We start from the raw sequence: 17,487 nt of genomic DNA, 5'->3' as shown, positions 1-17,487 counted from the left end.
GACTGCGATCTCACCTGATGGTAAGTGAAGATTCAGCCTAAGATAGTGCGCACTTGCCTAGAAGATTCGCTCTTGATTTGAAGATACCCAAGTTATAATTAGTTGGAAAAACGGATGCCAGAAGGGCATTCCAAATTTTTTGCGGTGCGTATTAAGAACGAGGAAGCAAAGATCGTGGGATTTCAACCACGTAGCGGTGCAGACTCATGCAATGCCTTGCGGTTCGCTCTAAAATAATCTGAATCTCTGAAACGGTAGGACCGATTTTGAGGGTACTTTCACGGGCAGATAGCTAATATAGTAAGGAGTAACGTAGGCTTCTTTTAATTTAGAAATTTATTCGTTTTATAGCTCTGCGAACTGAACAATAACTTTTTATAAAATTCAACGCAAACGAAGTCGCGGGCACAGTTGGTATTTGTATAAACTTACAGTGATTGACGTAATCCAGGCGTTTCTGTTGGTGCTGTTCATTTCAGGTTCAATATTCCATGTTATACTGATAATCATTTTAGTAAGATTTTTATTATGAAATGTGTAGGTCTTACAAATCCCTATTACAATACCCTACCCCTATCCCAATTACAATTGTGTAATTTTTGGACTTGTGTTGACTATTATGGAGTTAACTGTCAAAGAAAACTACAAAATATTGTTTGCTTTGTCTCTCAGGTTTTTAATGAGATTAAATATGGCTATTTTAAACCAATAAGATTAATACGATAGTAAACAAAATTAAATCTAGCAACGTCGGTTTGACACAAAATACACAAAGTAACCTTCAAAATTTTGGACAGTAATGGTATTGACATTTTCTTCTTTCACTAAGCCCCGATAACGTCTATGGGTGTTTGTTTTATTTTAATATCAAAAGTTTTTCTTGTCAATGTTTATCACAAATTTATTTTCTCTTTATTGTCCTGTTTGAATCTCAAGGTCTATATTTACATTAAATATTTTTGTATTTTTAATAATATAAAATTTAAATATTTTTATATTTTTGTGTAATTTTTCAATTAATTGTACGAAGAGAAATTTTATTCAAAGCATATTAATGCTAATATTTTTTTGCTTATAACTACATTTACATTTTTCTATTATTTTACTACAATTATTTCATTTTAAGACGACTTATTTATTTAATTTATGTAATATCTAAAATTTAAATGTTATTAAAGATCACGTATATGACAAAGTAAAATTAAAAAAAAGGGCTAGGATTTTTTCACGCGAAACGTGATCTAGACACTTACAGAACTCTTCATATGAAAGAACGCAGTTAGGAGTCGAATACCCTATATAATCATTATAATGAAATAACTGTCGTATATTACTGTTAAAGATAAACAAGTTTGCGTAGCCGCCTTAATAATTACTTATTTCAAACGTTATCCCATTACCGTTTCGCACAACCTTTACAAAGAAACCATACTTTCGAGAAAATTACTTCTAAGAAAATAATTGACTTTTAGCACTCGCCTTTCTTAAATCGCCTGCAATAAAGCTTATGCTTTCTCATTTACTGGGGAAATCAATTTGCATAATCAGAATACGAGAACAATATCTTAAATATTTTCCCATTTTAGGCGTTTACTTTCAATTATGAGAACTGGTGTAAAACAAGTACAAACGTTACCACAATGTATTATTACAAATTATAGTCTAACCTTATCTAACAGATAATAAATGGATGTAACGTACATTTATACAGAACATAACAAAAGTTGTGTTATGAATGAAAATAACAATGCTATAAATTATTCATTAATTAATCCCATTGTATATTATTTTAACTATTTGAAATTTTAGAAATATTACACTGCGAACACAGTTAAGCTAAAGAGTGAAACTGAAATTAATTCATTGTATCATAGTTATTACAGAAGCATTGGTTTGTATATTCGCATTTAGTTCTCATTTTAGACGCGTTAGCGCAACGGCACAGTACTGGCTTATGTCTGTTACGCTTGCGGGTGCGGGTTCGATCCCCGCACAGGGCATTTCTAATGACCTACTATCGTCTCGGTGTTTGTGTTTTTGTGTATTGTGCATGTTACAGGACCCTCGAAACGGAATGTTCACTATTAACTTTAACGCCAATATGCCAAACATATACCAGTTTCATAGTTCATTATCACGAATTTCGAACAGGATTCAACCATATGCCGACCACTAGTATTGTCTAATTTTGTCATGAAAAAAAAATGACATTGCACAAAGCGACATATATTAAAAAGTATAGGCTACAAGTACGAATATACACTGTACTCTAGGCATTTTCTCCCTGTGTAGGTAAATACATGCATGAGCAGACAACGCACCGTGCTATGACTAGCACACTCGACTTACATAGATTCCGCCCCTAAACGTCAGTGTTTTGTTTAAAATTCTTCATGCGCCACAGACGTACATTCTTACGTTTCTTTTTTATTTTCAAACATTTTTTAGTTTTAAGATCGCCTAAAGCAATTTAAAAATATTTATGTACGTGTAAACATGAATAAAGATGAATATAATATATAACTTAGATGATAATATATATCGATAAAGGTAGTTTAACAGTTTCAGTTGTTTTAATTAGTTAGGTATTACGTTCAACATCTGATATCGAAATTAATGTATGTTTATGTTTTCCGGTTTGCATGAATTATTAATAAGATAGCTTTAATAATACCAAAATCATATTAAAATCTTATCGTGAAACAAAGAAAATCAACATATGATTTATAAATTAATGTAACAAATTTTACTGGATATGAACCGAAGAACAAAACTTTTCTGTAAAATTTCTCTTATTTTTCGTCCTTAACCAACGTCTTCGGTTAAAGCAAGATATTTATTATTCAACAAGCAACATACAAACACACATAAGTATACATAAAACTACAAGACTGGACTTTATGCACAATATCTTAGCGGCTTAGGGCGTTGTTCTTATGTAACTTCCTTAGAGTTTTCGTAATAGTTGTCATTTGCTACATTAAAATTTATCACGTTAAGAGCTACCGCGTTTATTGAAAGAAAAAGTCGTAATCAGGCTGATGGCAGATGATGGCTGCTGAAACTAGACACTCGTCTGCTCCATGCCTAATATTAAATCACGTCATATTTTATTTTAAATTGATGTAAAAGATTAGCTTGTTGAAGTCGATAATAGCAGTCGCTTTTGTGTGATAAAGTAAAAAGTAAGTAAACGGGTAAACACCGGTAAAACCAGACAGATACATAAATTATTTTTCGGTAATTATTATTGTTTCACCTTAATGAGGAATGTTTAAATTTAAAATATCACATGAAAACTATTACGCCTTCGAAATAGCTCTGATGTTAAAATCGTTAATATCAAATAATAAACTTCTTCAAGATAATTTTACAATTGCATGAGCAAGGCATTGAAACAGACTGTAATTATTATTTGTGTACTTTTGTGTTTCTTTTCAAATTATAGCTTAATTTTTATCGAATTTGAAAAATTTTATCGTTACTTTACACGTGACCGTAATTTTACGTTTGTAATGTTTAGTTGTTTTACGAATTAGTCGAACAACTGCGTTTATGTAAGTATATCTACTCCCATAATAAAACTGTAACTAGACATAGGAGATATTTGAGAAAAAAATGTATAAAATGTCTTCCCTGGGCCGATTGAAGCCAAAATATTAGGTTTTGAATTTTTGTCTGCGTATATGTATCGACGCCCCCGGGGAATAAAGTGGTAATAGAGGAAAGTAAATTTTACAGAATGAGCAATAAACAGTTTTTCAATATTGTATTATACATAATTATTTTCAGCGTTTTTTACGTAATATGCAGCTATCAAAATAAATTAAACATCACGTGTACTTTTAAAGCCATTGCCAAAAATGTGTAATACTGATTTTTATATTAAATGTATACTAAGTAACGGCATATAACCATTTTATTCCCGTGAAGTTGTAATGTAATGAAAACTATTTGTATGCATTACAACACCAAAAAAAAATAGTATTACACGAATACATTACTTAAAATTCGTATGAAATTTGTAAATCATGTTTATGTTAAATCGTATCAAAAATTAAGCTAATAATAAAGCCGTAATGTACGTTTACCGACTAACACTTACCGAACACTGCGGTTACGTGTGTTACGGAAATTAGCTATCCACTTTTTTTCCTTGTTAAGACAGGTGTTCATTCCACATTATATGGCTACGGTATTATTATGGGTTATAGTTGTGATATGATTTCCGGAGGATAAAAATATAAATTGTTATAACTTCATGGATTTTTAGAACAAAAATATAAAAAGAAATCAGAAGTATTACGACTTATAGATGCCAAAAATACAAAAACATTAAAACATTATTCCCCGGGGGCGTTGGTATGTTTATCTATCGCATTACGCTACACTACTTAATAAAATTTGATACGGTTTTCACACTTTTATTGCTCTCGGTCCAACTTAAACAAAAAAATAGGTCGACAAACAAACGTACGGCTCACCTGATGCTAAGCGATTACCGTGGCTTATATACGTCTGCAACACCTCAAGCATCGCAAGGGTGTTACCGACCCTATATCCAATTCCCCTCAGGAGCTCACCTTACTCACCAACAGGAACACAACACTGCTTGAAAACAGTGTTATTTAGCTATGATCTGCTAAGTAATAAGACATAAACGAAAGGCACGAGACGTTTAATATTTTATTATACATTAAAGTTTAATATTTGTTTTTATAAGTTTAATGTTTTATTTTATATCATACGTTTCATAAGCACCTCTGTTTTTTTATTTAGGTATATTAAATCATGTGAGTTCGTGCTTATTATTATTAAATCAGACTATTAAAAAAAAATCGGTCCGTCAACCTTTTAAAGGGAATGTGGATCGACTTTTATAAAACCTCCGAAAAGCTTAATGAACGTAACCGTTGAGTTATAAAAACCCGTTATTTTTGGCAATTGAATCGTAAATAAGTACGACGTTATACGAAATACTAAATATGTATTTAAAAAAAACGTTTAAATAATATTGTCAGTGATTTCATTAAAACAAAGAATGTAACACAAATAAATTAAATTGTTAAAATCCCAAAGGATTACGGTAAAAAATATAAATTCGGCCAAAAACTCAGCAAACAAAAGTTGAACAAAGCGAGAATTAGTTGTTTCACAATTCAAACTTAATTTTAACTCGCTTTAGATGTAACTATATGAAACTGAAGGGCTCTATTTAATTATTTCGGTGAATACTCGGTCATACCCTTAGATTAGCTTTTAGCGGAAACTGGCATGTAATCGCGGAAAGCATGCAAACCTATTAAGTAATGAATTTCTAGTGCAGTTAAAGTAAATGATTATATCAATAAATATTTAATATACGGAGATTTTACGAATACATAGAAAGTATGTGTATACGTGAATAGTACCAATTAATGAACCTACATTTTTGATAATTATAAAGACTCTTTTTAAATAGTTTTGATGAAATTCTCTAATACATACTTCCTGCAATAAAAGTTCAAGTTCATCTTATATATAAAATTCTCGAGTCACAATGTAAGTTACGGCTGGACCGATTTTTATGAAATTTGATGTACATATCGGGTAGTCTAAGAATCGGCCAACATTTATTTTTCATACCCCTAAGTTAAAAGGTGGTTGGGATTAAGGGGGCTAATAATATATATATCAAAACAACGACAACGGGGTCAGCTAGTTGTTTTATAAAAAAATATAAATCAATGATCAAGTTTTAAAAAATCACCCAGTTCTATCAAACTAATGTAAAAGTTTACCCAAGCCCACAGAGAAACGTAACTTTTACACATTTTACGTGTTATCATTCTAATTTATTATATCAAAATAAGACAAAGTAAGCGTAACACAAGGATTTTGCAACATAAATTATAAACAATATTGAAGTTTAAGTTGATCAGGTGCGTATAGTTGTCTATTATTATGATTAATAGCTAGTAACACGTTTTGGAAAAATAACCAGTATTAATCGAGGAATTATGTAGCGAAATTGAACTACACAGTATAAGCTTTAGACCAGTTTAATGTCGTACCAAATCCTAACTTGTAACCCGGCTAAAGCCATCCTACGTGGTAATCCAAGGTTTAATCTACTCATGTACCCCAATTTCTCACAAATCCATTCAGATCTACGTCACAATATTGATTTGTCGTTGTTCGTTATTTATTTTTTATCATAACATATCTTATTTACTTTCATTTCATATTCATTAAGGAGAACTTTGTTTACTTCCTATTTATATTAAAAAAAAATCTGTGTAGCTACGACTTCCTAGAATAATATACAGAATTTTTTCGCATAGTTTCATAATTATTAGTAGACTATAGATTAATTGTATTATGCTTAACGGATGAGGATTGCGGAAAACCGGGCTGTCTGGCGCGAACTTGGGGAGGCCTATGTCCAGCAGTGGACTGCCATAGGCTGACTAAGTGATGATGATGAAGTGGTGCTTAACGCAATTATCATTAACGACAATCGGGATACTTCATTATAAATATATCATTTAAACAGAACAGGAATAATTTAAAAAAAATCTACATGTTATTGTATTAACCTTTACTATAAATGCCGCATTTATAAATAAAAAAAAAACTTAAAAGTAAAAATTTTAGCATACAGTGAATTTATCTATTTATTTATTAAGGGATAACCGACAAAAGATACATTCATAATAGTTTCTTACAGATGGGCTTACAATAGGATGTCAATGTTCTTTTAATTACAGCTTATCATAACATGCATTATCAAGTAATTGATGAATGTAATATTCTAATTTTAAATTCCATACAACATTAAATTTTTCCGATAAATGTAAGTGGAAATATTTACTTAGTTGTTAAGAATCAATAAAGTGTATACTTAGTATTGACTTAATAAATGAATGATAACAATAAAACTCAATTTTCAAGCTTTTCTATTGAGCAATATGAAACAAACGATTTTGTTGTTATTGATTATACTGTAATAACTCCTGACACAGTAATAAAGCTTAAGTCAAATGTAATGACGTATTATCATTTTATTTTACAATATACTTGTACTACATTGTATAAGATTTTACTACAGCTCATAACGACGTAACGAACTAACCGTAGTCATAAATAATGAGACACGAGTTAAACTGTGAAAGACGTGTTCATAAATATAAAATCAAACACAGATACAAAGAATAATGACGTAAAAATAACTACGAGTATATCATATCATCGCTTCAGCTTGTAATATCCCACTACTGGGCATAGGCTTCTTTCCCCATGTAGGAGAAGGATCAGAGCTTAATCCACCACGCTGCTCCAATGGGGGTTGGCGGATATATTCCCTATATGAGTAACGATCGCTATTAAGTGTAGGTACATGATAACAACCGGGACCGACGGCTTAACGTGCTCTCCGAGGCACGGTGGGGAGACCCTCAAGGACTGCACAAACACCCAAACCACGGCACACACCTGTATGGCCAATACAACTGTTTGTCATGTGCGGGGATCGAACCCGCAACCGCCAGCGCAACAGGTACAATCCATGGCTGTAGCCGTTGCGCCAACGCGGCGTCATATCATATCATAAATACATATAAATTGTATAATATTTCGGTTGTCAACAATGAATTTATTTAAAGCTCTATAAAAAATTATTTTCGGTATACAATATATGTATATTATTAAAGAACGTGGCAAGCGACAATCTTACGGGCACAGAATATAAAGTAACTGAGATGTGTCGCTTCGCTCGCATCTTAAAACCTATATTGAATTCCACATCAATTGTCAGTTGCTACCTCTAGGAATACAGGAAATGAAGACAGGATATATAACGTCACACCTATTTATAATATTTAATATGCGATACTTGTATTACCTTTATACTTTGGTAGCGGCTGTTTTAGGTTAGGCTGGCAGCTCATGGTAAAAAATATGTACTATTTTGTGATCTTGATAAAAACCTGTATTTTCTTCTTCATTTTACATCTCTTTCGACGTCTCTATTTATTTTGTTACCTTGAAGAAACTTAATGACGTGATTACGTTACTGAGAGAAAATAATAATCCATTTTTATTTTATCTATTGTTCAATATACGTATGTAAAAACTTTTTTATGTAAAGAAAACATACGTGAAACAAAACAAAGAACTCAAAGCTTATTTTGTAATTACAAATTAAGAATGATCTACAATAATAAACTCGATTTTGATTAAAATCATTCACAGAGCTAATTAATATTTTTAACGAAAATTATGGGATTATTTTCACATAATTTGTGGAAATATTCAGAAAAGATTAAAGCCTCGTTTTTAATAAGGAAATAAAAATATGACTCAAACGAATGCGGCGCAAATCATAAAATATATAAATGTTATTTGTAGTCGAAATAAAAGTTAAATATTAAAGAGAAACATGTTAAAATTTCCCAAAAATACCAAAATATATTATCGTTCATCACTGTAGTATGCATGTACTCGTAAATAGCTCTATTTATTGTATAATTATGGTAGTTGAAGCCAGAAAGCTAAATGCGGATTTACTTGGGCGTCGTGGGATCCCATTGGATTTCGAAGATTAGGTGCTAAAAAGAAAAACGGTTATATGATGTGTGCCTTTTCAGCGGCGGGGAGAGCGTGTAGTCACAAGGAAATAGGCACTCAAGCGGGTCAGATATTAATTGTATATGTGTGTATATGTATGTATTGTATTTGATCATAGTTTAGTGAGAAGGTAGAAAAACAGCTAATGAACATGAAACAATAAAATTGTTTAGATAAAAACACGATGAGATCACTATGGTAACATAATATTAAGCACAACATAAATCTCAACGTCCACAAAGGAAGTTCAAATAAAATTTATCTGACCATTAATTGACAAGAGGCCTGTTGTCCGACGTAATTACTATTAAAAGGAAATAGGTAACACGAGATACAATACGTTGGTGTATTTAATTTGAGTTCCAAATTATAATGGACGACATATTAGAATTAAATTTAATTACGAATTAGAATTTTAGTAGATATACATACACAAGTGATTATTTCCTTTCTACATTATTACTACTTTGACAGTCGGATAAAAATATCTTAAATTATTGGGAAATACATTTAGAAAACCGAGATAGATACCCCACTTTTTGAAGTAGGCTTCTAATTTTAAATATATTAATTTTATATGAATAATTTATATGAATGTAGCTAGCTTAATCCTTTATGTTGAATTATTTTTACTATTATTCATCACTAATCCTCACTCACTTCATCATTATCAATTACAGATTTCGGCGAATTTACCATTTGTGGACCTATTTTTTGAGAATAGATGACTACCCGTATGGATCGTGGCCCCACCATGAAGTAAAATTATGGACCCTTACTGTTTGCACTACACACCAGTTTGCAAACTCTATTACCTGTACGTGCTGCTAGGAGCACCATCATATTATCATAATTATTTTGTATTTAAATTTATAGCCGTATTACAAACCGTACACATATGTTTATAACTTGGCTTAGTTTTTGAAAACCCCTTTTTTATTTTGTCTTAATATTGAATTAAAAAGTCAATAAATTAGGTACCAAGAATATCACATGTTCTACGATTACATAACTGTCCTAAATGCAGATAATTTCACTGTATAATAATGGTTTTGGGTATACTTGGTATTCTACTAATTGTAATTAGTCATGGATATTTAAGACATTCTGTTTAAACGTCAGTTAAATTTCTTCTTTGAAGTGAAAACTTCTCTAACACGTGAAATATATACGTAGCGTAATACAAGAACAAACAACGCATGAAGAGGGCATGAAAGCTATGAATAGTAAGACCACTGTTAAGTATGTGCAAGTATATTATTATGTAGGTTTATTACATAAAAGACTTAGCTGACTAGACTGATATAGAGTTGACCTTCACTGTCGAACACTGGTTGCTCCAGAAAATTCACAATTGCTATGAAATGTAATGAATGAAAGTAACTATAATAGTAAACTGGTATTATGTAAGAGTCAAAACTACGATTATATCAGCTAATGACAAGCTGAAATCAAAATTTGTTGCATTCAATGTTGTTAAAGGTTATAAAAACTCTAATTATGTTAACGTTCTTACCGCACAACTTCAATTATAGTATTTTCTGCCTTCCCACCAACAATTTAAAATCAACGGCTTAAAACTGCAAAGTTTTATGCTATCTGCAATATTTGTGCTGATGTTTTGCTAGAAAAGTTCTTGGTCATTGATTTCTTACTCAGTCATTTATAATTGGCGTTTCTGTCAATCAACATCTAGCAACTAGTTTCAAACTAAAATACATTTTCAATATACATGATTCTCGAGTTGCTCCTCTGAATTTAACTCAACTTCAGCTTCACGGCTTTAAATGCTCACATTTATAAAAATTGCTCCAAAAGTCTGCTATGAGATTTTTTAAACCTAATGCGTCAACTAAATAAGTCAAGCACATTTAGGATTTAAATAATAATAATCGCCCCACACTCAACGGAGTACTAGGATTTACTCCTTTGTCAGGAGTCCGAAAACATACATAATACACAAGCACAAAAGCCCAGACCCCGACAAATGTCTGTATGACTGTTTCAAAAGTTTGCCATTGCGGATTAAATAATTTCAGAGACTGTTTCATTACAATATTGGTAACATTTAACTTCTTATGTATTCCCAAAAAAAGTTAAGATATCGTACTTTTTGTGACGTTAATGATGATAGAGACAACGTAATGTTGCCCAAACGGATGTAGCCGTTTGAGACGTCTGCCCAATTAAGCAGCCGAGAGTGTATCAAAGCGTAATCGATGTGTGTTATATTGAACCGTAAAGTTAAGATTGCTCTGATGAAGTTTTTTTGTTCTTGTTATCTAAAAATAAATTAAGTTACCATTAAGTATTATGCTAGATGTCACTACACCCGTTTAATATATAAACGAGTATGATAGATACTTATTAATATTTATTGCCCTTTGTTACTATTACTTTTACTGTTATAGTTAAACTGATTTATTTTGTCTAGGTGTTGAATAATGTTTTTAGCACCCTTTTCATTTATAATTTAATTTAAAAAATTGAAAGATTGAACTGAAAATCAAACTTATCATTAAATCATGACAAATAAATCTCAATTAAATCATAGTAACCCTAGAAACTCAGTATTTTCTGAGAAGTAAAATCTGAAGAAAATTACACAAAAGCCCCTTTCCATGATATTTATGCATTTACAATTTCTTAGACGTAAACGTAATGAACGGTTCATTCGTTTAATGGGTTTGGCCTTTAAATCTTAGAGAATTCGTTTTTAATTTTTGTTTCTTCTTCTTTCAATTTTTGTGTTATGTAAGCATGGTGAAAAAGGAAAAGCTTAGTGTTACTTGTAACTCATTTGTGAAAACTACTTTAGAATTTATAAAGATTCTGTATTATTTTACACACGCTGAGATGCACGCACATAGTAGCTAGTTCATTTGAACTTTCTTAAGTTTCATTGACCTCATGTAACTAATTAGCAGAAAAGGCGTGCAGATGGTCATCTTCCGGAGGCAGGAAAGAACTTTAGACTTTCTTCATTGTAAGCTTTCGTACACTACTGACAATAATTTTTAAATTAGGTGTACTTAATCTATAATTTTATTATTACAAGGTTAATCGAATATTTGAAAAATATCAATTTGTTGAAAAAAATACATAAGATTTTGAATACGATATAAAGAAAAGATGGCCTGGCCTCAATTTTAATAACACACAACGAATTCGAACAAACGTTTAATGAAGATATCGTGATTAAACAACAAAAACAAAGGGTTAATGTTAAGCCAGCGCCAGATAATTAACTCGAACTTTAAATCAAATATAATTAATTATGAAGCCTATGGAAGAGAATTTGATTTTAATTAATAACTTTCGTCCAAGTAGTTATCATGTCAAGTTTATACTAAATAAACATAGTATAAACGGTTTCTTATAATAATTTCATTACATCAAATTCCATAACCAATTTTATTATATTTTGCGATTAAGTAATTGCTTGTAGGAATATGTAGGAAAACTTTTTCTACGAAATACTTTTTCTTAATAAATATTACCATGAATACTATGATAGAACTATTTTATTACGTGAGGAAAATCCTCATGGATCCAGCGCGGGGCACCGGAGAGGTTATATCAGACTTTACTGACCAAAACAACCACGTGTAAGCAGTCATCCGCCAGGGTGGGGCGAGATATATATATATATATATATATATATATATATATATATATATATATATATATATATATATATATATATATATATATATAATACTCTATATATAGCTTGTATTTTCGTTATTTCTTTTTTTTTTTAGTTAGAGGCACAAAATGGTTCTTAATTGCTTGCGCCCTTTATAACATCATGCAAATTACCTTATCGGCGTGCGTTTTATAATGTTATGGGTCAGCAGTCCTAAAACTGTGGAACTGACTTCAAATTATTTCATAGATTAAGCTTTATATTTTAAAATATTCTTCTGCTGTAATACAAATTATGAAGAAGTTGTCAAAAGCATTCGACACGACGCGATGCAAAGCAATTAACGCTAAAGCGTACGATGGCTTAAGTACCTATATTGATTATAATTACGATTATACATTCATGTCACAGCGTAAAGTACTTCCGCATTTCTCCCTAACGCAGGGGTGATGGACGTGAAGAGAGATAGGGAGGCTAACAATGAGTATGAGGTTACCGTTTGCAACCATAAAAAATAGTAACATCCTTTTGTTAATAATAATTAATTAGTATCATCATCCATTGTTTATGAAAATAAAAAATCGAATTTTTATTTTTATTAAATAATTGGGTTTATTCGTAAAAAAAACCGACTTTTATCGACAAAATATCGACAAGTAAGAAGACGAAATAATAGTCAACTAAATATTCGTTATTAAAGATTACTCAGAAAGTAGCGAATTAGATCTCGGTCAAATTTAAATGGGACTACAGGACAAATATCGGCTTTCGATTAAAATAAGAACAATGAAATTCGGTACACGCAGTGTAAAGTTATGTGGTACATATAATACAACGTAGGTCGAAGAAAAAATAGTCAACAAAATATAACATTAATAATAAGATAAAATCTGCTTAGATAAAATAATTCGGCATTATTAGATATAACTGAAAAAGTACTTGTTAGATCTATCAATTAAATTAATTGGGACCATATGAAACGCACCATCTTTTCATAAAAAAAAATCATCAAAAACTGTTCACCCAGTCAAAAGTTCTGATCCTACCTATAAAAAAAAATACAAACGAAATGAGAACCTCCTCCTTTTTGGATGTCGATTAAATAGTAAAGAATCATACGCCTTGGCAGGAAAGTCAAATACAAATTTTAGTAAAATAGGTCATGTTTCTTGTCTATAATTCAGTTAGAATTTTAGTTAAAAAAAATAAATACATTAAACTGCAAATAATAATGCTATAATTTTAATAATAAGCCTACTCAGCACTAAGGAATCCTCGATCAACTTAAAGCGTGTGAGTCATACGTAGCCGTGGGTCATACGTACAATATAATTGTTGCGATATATTATTGAATCTTATTAGAAGCGCTTAGATATTGACAGATATACAAATTTATAACTCTCATTAACAAAATTTCAGAATAAAATTGAGACTATTCGGTATCGACATTTATTATATAAGATTATCCTGGAAGAAAAGTTATGCTGCCTAAATCGACGTTAAATATATTTCATGTGCATATTCTAGTCGTAAGGCGATGTGTAATAATAATTAATGTATGAGGTAGACATTTTTAGAATATTATTTTATTTATACATTTTTTCGTATGAGAAGTATTAAGTAAATAATATAAGTTCCTATTTGTGAAATATTTTTTAATAATTGTATTTGTTCGTAAACGAAAAAAAAATGACTTCAATTGTATCGACAATTAATACAACGTAGGTAGACGAAAAAATAGTCGAATAAATACACGTTATCAAAAATTATTCAAAAAGTTGTTATCAGATCTCGATGAAAGTGACTGATTGATGAAATTGAAAATGTGACCACATGATAAACATCAGCTTTCGAATAAATTAAAAATTATCAAAATCGGTACACCCAGTAAAAAGTTATGCGGTTTAATACAACGTAATAGTAAAAACGCGGGTAAAGCTTTAGATTAGGTAAAACCGAATTTCGGGACCGTGGGGGGATGGGGGGGGAGAGGGTGGGGAACGCTACCCCTGGTACCACTGTCACACCTCGGAACCCCATGGTTATGGAGATATCCATGGTTAAAGTTTTGAGGTTAGAAGAAGAATTTCGAAAGTTAGAGGAACGCTTGGCTCCGGCGCTACGGGAAGTGCAGCCCTTCCGCCCTTGCGTGCGAAAGCACGCTCACTCATGCTCCGTTCCGCAGCGGAGGCTGGTCGCCTTCGGCGACCAGCCTCAGCCGCTCCTCTACGCATTCGTTCGCGCGCTTTCGCACGGCGGGCGAGGGCTGCCCTCCCTCCGCGCCTCCGCGGCACAAAAAAAACTCTCTAGGGGTAGGACAGACCAAGACCACGTGGACAGTGGGGTGCTCCGATTCGGTTTTGGGTATTTTTCGAATTTCTAAACCTATATTCTAGCACGCAATGTTACTAATTTTATTAGAATATTATGTCTGACGCGTTATTTTGTTTAAAAGTGTCGATTTGTCACACAATGCAAACAGTACGAGCTCAAAGGTATTATAATAGCTTTAAATTCTTCTTCTAACCTCAAAACTTTAACCATGGATATCTCCATAACCATGGGGTTTTGAGGTATGACAATCTTACCTTGTATAGATTCCCCTACACCCTCCACCCTCCACATCCAAAAACCCCATAATTCGTTTTTTTTTGTACGGAGCATGAGTGAGCGTGCTTTCGCACGCAAGGGCGGAAGGGCTGCACTTCCCGTAGCGCCGGAGCCAAGCGTTCCTCTAACTTTCGAAATTCTTCTTCTAACCTCAAAACTTTAACCATGGATATCTCCATAACCATGGGGTTCCGAGGTGTGACAGTGGTACCAGGGGTAGCGTTCCCCACCCTCTCCCCCCCCATCCCCCCACAGTCCCGAAATTCGGTTTTACCTAATCTAGATCTTAGCCAAAACGCGTAAGTAAAAACGCGTTATTAGTTATAACTCGAAAAGTAGTTGTTACACCACATTTCGATCAAAAAAATGTTCTGAAGTAACATACATAAAAAAATACAGTCGAATTGAGAACCTCCTCCTTTTTTGGACGGCGGTTAAAAAGTATCTCAAAAAGTCTTGCAAATACATAACAATCATGTATGTCTTATGTTTGTCTATAAAAGCCTAGCTTTAAATGTTAATTATCACTAGCTGTACAAATTACCTATTTTTTTATTTATTTAACAACGCCAATCTGTTATATAATTATGTGAATATCAAACAGTTAAAGTGTAGAATATATTAAGTTTAAGTTTTTTATCTAATATTATTAGTTAGATTGTAGGAAAATTAATTAATACAAGAACTTTATAAAACGTATATATATACAATGGAATAATCAGTAGGTATTTTTTTTTTAATTTTTGAGTCATTAATCTAGCTATGAAAATGTCACTAACTTATAATTAAGTTATAAGTAAGCAAAATTCGTTAGGTTTAACACGAACCCATATAACAAGTTCTTTACTTCACGTCTCTACTATTTCTCGTTTCTAAGTGGTCTAGAAAGGCGTTCGCTTCTGCCTCTACATATCTAGTGTACTCAAAATAAACAAACTAGACTAACTTAACTAACAAACGTTTTTCTTTATGAATACCTAAACTATTTGAAATAACGTCATACCATAGACAAAAGTTGTAACATACTTAAGTCAGCTTAAAGTTTGTTGGTTGTGTTTTAATTAAAGTTTTAAGCACAACAAAAATACCTGCGATAAATCTGTATCCTCGGCGAGTTTTTCAGCAATTGTAGGCTTCCTATCGGCAGCAGCAAAGCTTGCGAACATCACTAAATACAGCACTTTAAGTCCTCCCATTGTTTTATCTAACTTCACTTATCACTGTTCAAAACACGCGGAAAGCATCGGTATTAAGGCGCGCGTTAAGATTCAACGCGCAGCGGTAAATGCCGGAGTATACGCGGGAGGAACGACGCGTTAACGCAGATATTTCTTTCCCGCTCACGCACGTATTGAAATGGTCAAACTTTTGCTGCTGTCCATCAGCTAATTCGCGGTTCATTCAAAATGTAACGGCGTTGACTGGTAACGGTATTAAAAGTTAATCTTACGTAACTTAAATTACAATTGTGCTACCGACAAATTATGAAACATTATTATTTATTATTATAATTTAACCTTGATACTTAAATTGTCCCGTACAAATCATCAAGCGTTTATAATCCAGCTTCATCTAGATTATTATAATATATCTAGCGACGCTGGCTGGCGCTGGCTGTTGCGGGTTCGATCCTCGCATATGACAAACATTTGTATTGGCCATACAGATGTTTACCGTGGTCTGGGTATTAATGCAGTCTTTGTGGGTGTCCCCACTGTGACTCGGAGAGCACGTAAAGCCGTCGGTCCCGGTTTTTATCATGTACACCTGATAACGATCGATAATCGTGGTAGGGAATAAATCCGTCAATCTGCAGTGGAGAAGCGTGGTGGATTAAGCTCTGATCCTTCTCCGACGAGGAAAAAGAAGCCTATGCACAGAAGTAGGATGTTATAGGCTGAATTGTATGGTCAATCAAGATTACGTATGAAAAATTTAAGCTTTCGCTGACAGCTCAAAATGCTCTCCGAGGAGCAGTGGGGACTCCTACAAGGACAGAAAACCAGACCGAAAACAATATTTATAAGTATATACGTCAAGCGAGAATCGAACCCGAGACCGCCGGTGTTTAAGATACTACATACACACGCACCATTACACCAGAGTGGTCGTCATTTGACGAGCCAGAAGACATTTTAAATTATATTAAATTTCCTGGATCTTCATTTCTTACAGCTCCAATATGACCAACTAATAGTAGTTATCAACACAGGTTGGCAGATATAAAATTTTTGTTACAGAAAAAATTGCGGGATCAAACAATTTACCTTTACGTCTCACGAATAATATTGTACTCAGGATTAATTCACAAAATAAAACCATTTGATGTAGAGGCGTTTGTTTCAACAGGATATACCTACCTGTTTAAAATGCGCGACTCACACCCGCGTCAAGGAATTATACCTTGTTTTTTCAAAGGGCTCCCAAATTGTACCTGCCGATCGCATTGTGTGAGTGTCACAGTTGATATACGGGATGAGAACTGATTGTTATGTGCTGTTACGTGGAAGAGAATTTACTCTCAGTGATAACGTTGTGGAATATGCCGTTAATTTATTATAAATTATATGACGGGAAGTATTTTTTTTTTGTTACATATATTTTATACATTATTACTTATA

The 17,487-nt window shown here is 32.5% G+C and overlaps 1 protein-coding gene across 1 annotated transcript in view; it reads right to left on the bottom strand.

The window, feature by feature from the left end:
• Positions 1-16,148, bottom strand: part of LOC123655372 (fasciclin-1) — a 94,515-nt gene extending 78,367 nt beyond the window's left edge. Inside the window, exon 1 of the mRNA XM_045591183.1 lies at positions 15,955-16,148. Coding sequence (XP_045447139.1) covers positions 15,955-16,062 — 108 coding nt within the window. The 5' untranslated portion in view covers positions 16,063-16,148. The remainder of the gene's footprint in view (positions 1-15,954) is intronic.
• Between the last annotated feature and the right edge of the window lie 1,339 nt (positions 16,149-17,487).

Source organism: Melitaea cinxia, chromosome 7 (genome assembly GCF_905220565.1).
Source record: "Melitaea cinxia chromosome 7, ilMelCinx1.1, whole genome shotgun sequence".
NCBI lineage: Eukaryota > Metazoa > Arthropoda > Insecta > Lepidoptera > Nymphalidae > Melitaea > Melitaea cinxia.
The sequence above is the reverse complement of the archived record's forward strand: the minus strand, read 5'-3'. Positions and strand labels throughout refer to the sequence as shown.